The 1,894-nt window shown below is 31.3% G+C and overlaps 1 protein-coding gene across 1 annotated transcript in view; it reads right to left on the bottom strand.

The window, feature by feature from the left end:
* The window catches only part of LOC106882341 (Y-box-binding protein 1), a 199,558-nt gene extending 198,161 nt beyond the window's left edge, over positions 1-1,397 (bottom strand). The window contains exon 1 of the mRNA XM_052974512.1: positions 912-1,397. Within this exon, the coding sequence (XP_052830472.1) occupies positions 912-1,086 (175 nt within the window). The 5' untranslated portion in view covers positions 1,087-1,397. The remainder of the gene's footprint in view (positions 1-911) is intronic.
* Between the last annotated feature and the right edge of the window lie 497 nt (positions 1,398-1,894).

The following is a 1,894-nucleotide window of genomic DNA, read 5'->3' as shown; positions in this document are numbered from 1 at the left end:
AAAAAAAAAAAAAAAAAAAAAAAAGAACCCGAGGACCCAATAAAAGTGTAAATGATGAAAAGAAACAAAGACAGAAATCTCGAAAATAGGATTAAGATAATTCACCAAGAGATAGAAAAGAATTAATATAAGAAAAAAAAAATCACCGAAAAAGAAATTATAAAAAATATTTATAAAGTCAGGAAAAAATTGAAATGAGAAAACCGATACTATGCTAAACGAAGAGAGAATTTTTAGGCAAAAATTCTCAGGAAATTGTAACGAGAAAAGAAATACACTGAATAAATAGACATGCCATATGAAAACTGGCCACGGAGTGTGTCGGTAGGGAAAGGTTATCGAGAGGAAAGAAAGAGAAGAATAAAAAAAAAAAAAAGTAAGATATTTAAAAAAATATAAATATACAAATATGACTGAGTGGGGCGATACAACGACAATAGTAACAACAAGGTAAAAAGGAACAGAAAAACGATCCAAAGAGTAGAGAGAATTTCTTTGAAATACGTTTGGATTTTTTAAAGCTTGGCGTAAAAATTAAAAATATGTAAGTCTTCGTTGGTAAAAATAGTGGAAAATGTCGGACAAAAAAATTAGTAACTTTTACAAATAGTATCTAAAGCTATTTAAAACGAAATAAATAAATACAAGATCGTTTAAGGGTGGGTTTTTTTTTTTTTTTCGTTTTTATCAAAAATAGTTCGTAACAGGAAATAAAATTTACTGAAACAATATTTTTTGTTCGACCAAATAAAAATAAAAAACTTTAGTTAAACGATATGAAAGTAGTTGCATTAAGCAAAAATAAATCATTATATATCATATACGCGTATGTATAACCAATAAATTAACACCAAGAAAAAACAAAAAAATAGTCAAAGGTGTAAATAAATAAATAAATAAATAGTTCCTACCTGGCCTAATGTTTAAAATCCGTTTGACGTTCTCTTCAGTATGACTAACAATCATTTCAAGCTTGCCAAGTCCAACTTGGTACAAAGAGCAAAGGGGATGAAGAACTGGGCCGTCAAAAACAAAGCACTTTGGGGGTAACGACATAGTCAACATAGGCAGACCTTCGCTAGGCATTCTGGGTATTCTACTCCCCCCTATCCTCGACGACACTTCTATTGGCCGGCAAGCTTTCTTCTTTTACTTGTTCTTTATCACTTTCTCTTTCACTCTCTCTCTCTCTCTCAGTATCTCTCTTTCTCCATATTTTTTGCTTCTCTCTCTTTCTTTCTTACACCCACTTTCCTCCATTTTCCCACCTATGTTGTTTTGTGCTTTTTTTTTGTAGGTCTATCTTTTTTTTTGTTTCTTTAAAAGTAGCACGTGATCTAATTTTCTATGACCAGTGGTGGTAGAGCTCGCCTATATAACATTAAAACCCAGCCACTTTACATCCCAATTTCATTTTCAGTTTGTCCGGCCATCGGATTTGAACTGACCGAGAGGAGCGAAACTGTACTTTCTTCGTGATTACCATATTAGCTCGTTTTGACAATGACAGATGGACACAATGAACAATTGACCAATTAGAACGAATAGCAAAGAATAAGGTTTGATAAGGAAGTGATATTTTAACAAACACACACAAACAAAAAACAATTGAAATGACGGAGACAGAAGAATTATAACAGTTGGACAACACTTCCAATTTACGATTGGAGTCAAAGATAACCTATGATCTATGTATTTATGACGTCTTTGTTTTGTAAGGTAAGCTTGTTTCATTTACATATGTTTGCTTTTTTATGTGTAGGTGTTTTTCTTTTTTTTTTGTTTTAGTTATTTTGATCAAGCATTTATAAGGGCAAAACTGTTTAACGATCTTAACAGCAATACCAAGCGCTCTCTCTTTCTCTTATATATATATATATATATATATATATAT

This window comes from Octopus bimaculoides, chromosome 18 (genome assembly GCF_001194135.2).
Source record: "Octopus bimaculoides isolate UCB-OBI-ISO-001 chromosome 18, ASM119413v2, whole genome shotgun sequence".
In the NCBI taxonomy this organism is placed as follows: domain Eukaryota; kingdom Metazoa; phylum Mollusca; class Cephalopoda; order Octopoda; family Octopodidae; genus Octopus; species Octopus bimaculoides.
Note: the sequence above shows the minus strand (reverse complement) of the source record. Positions and strands in the feature narration are given on the sequence as shown.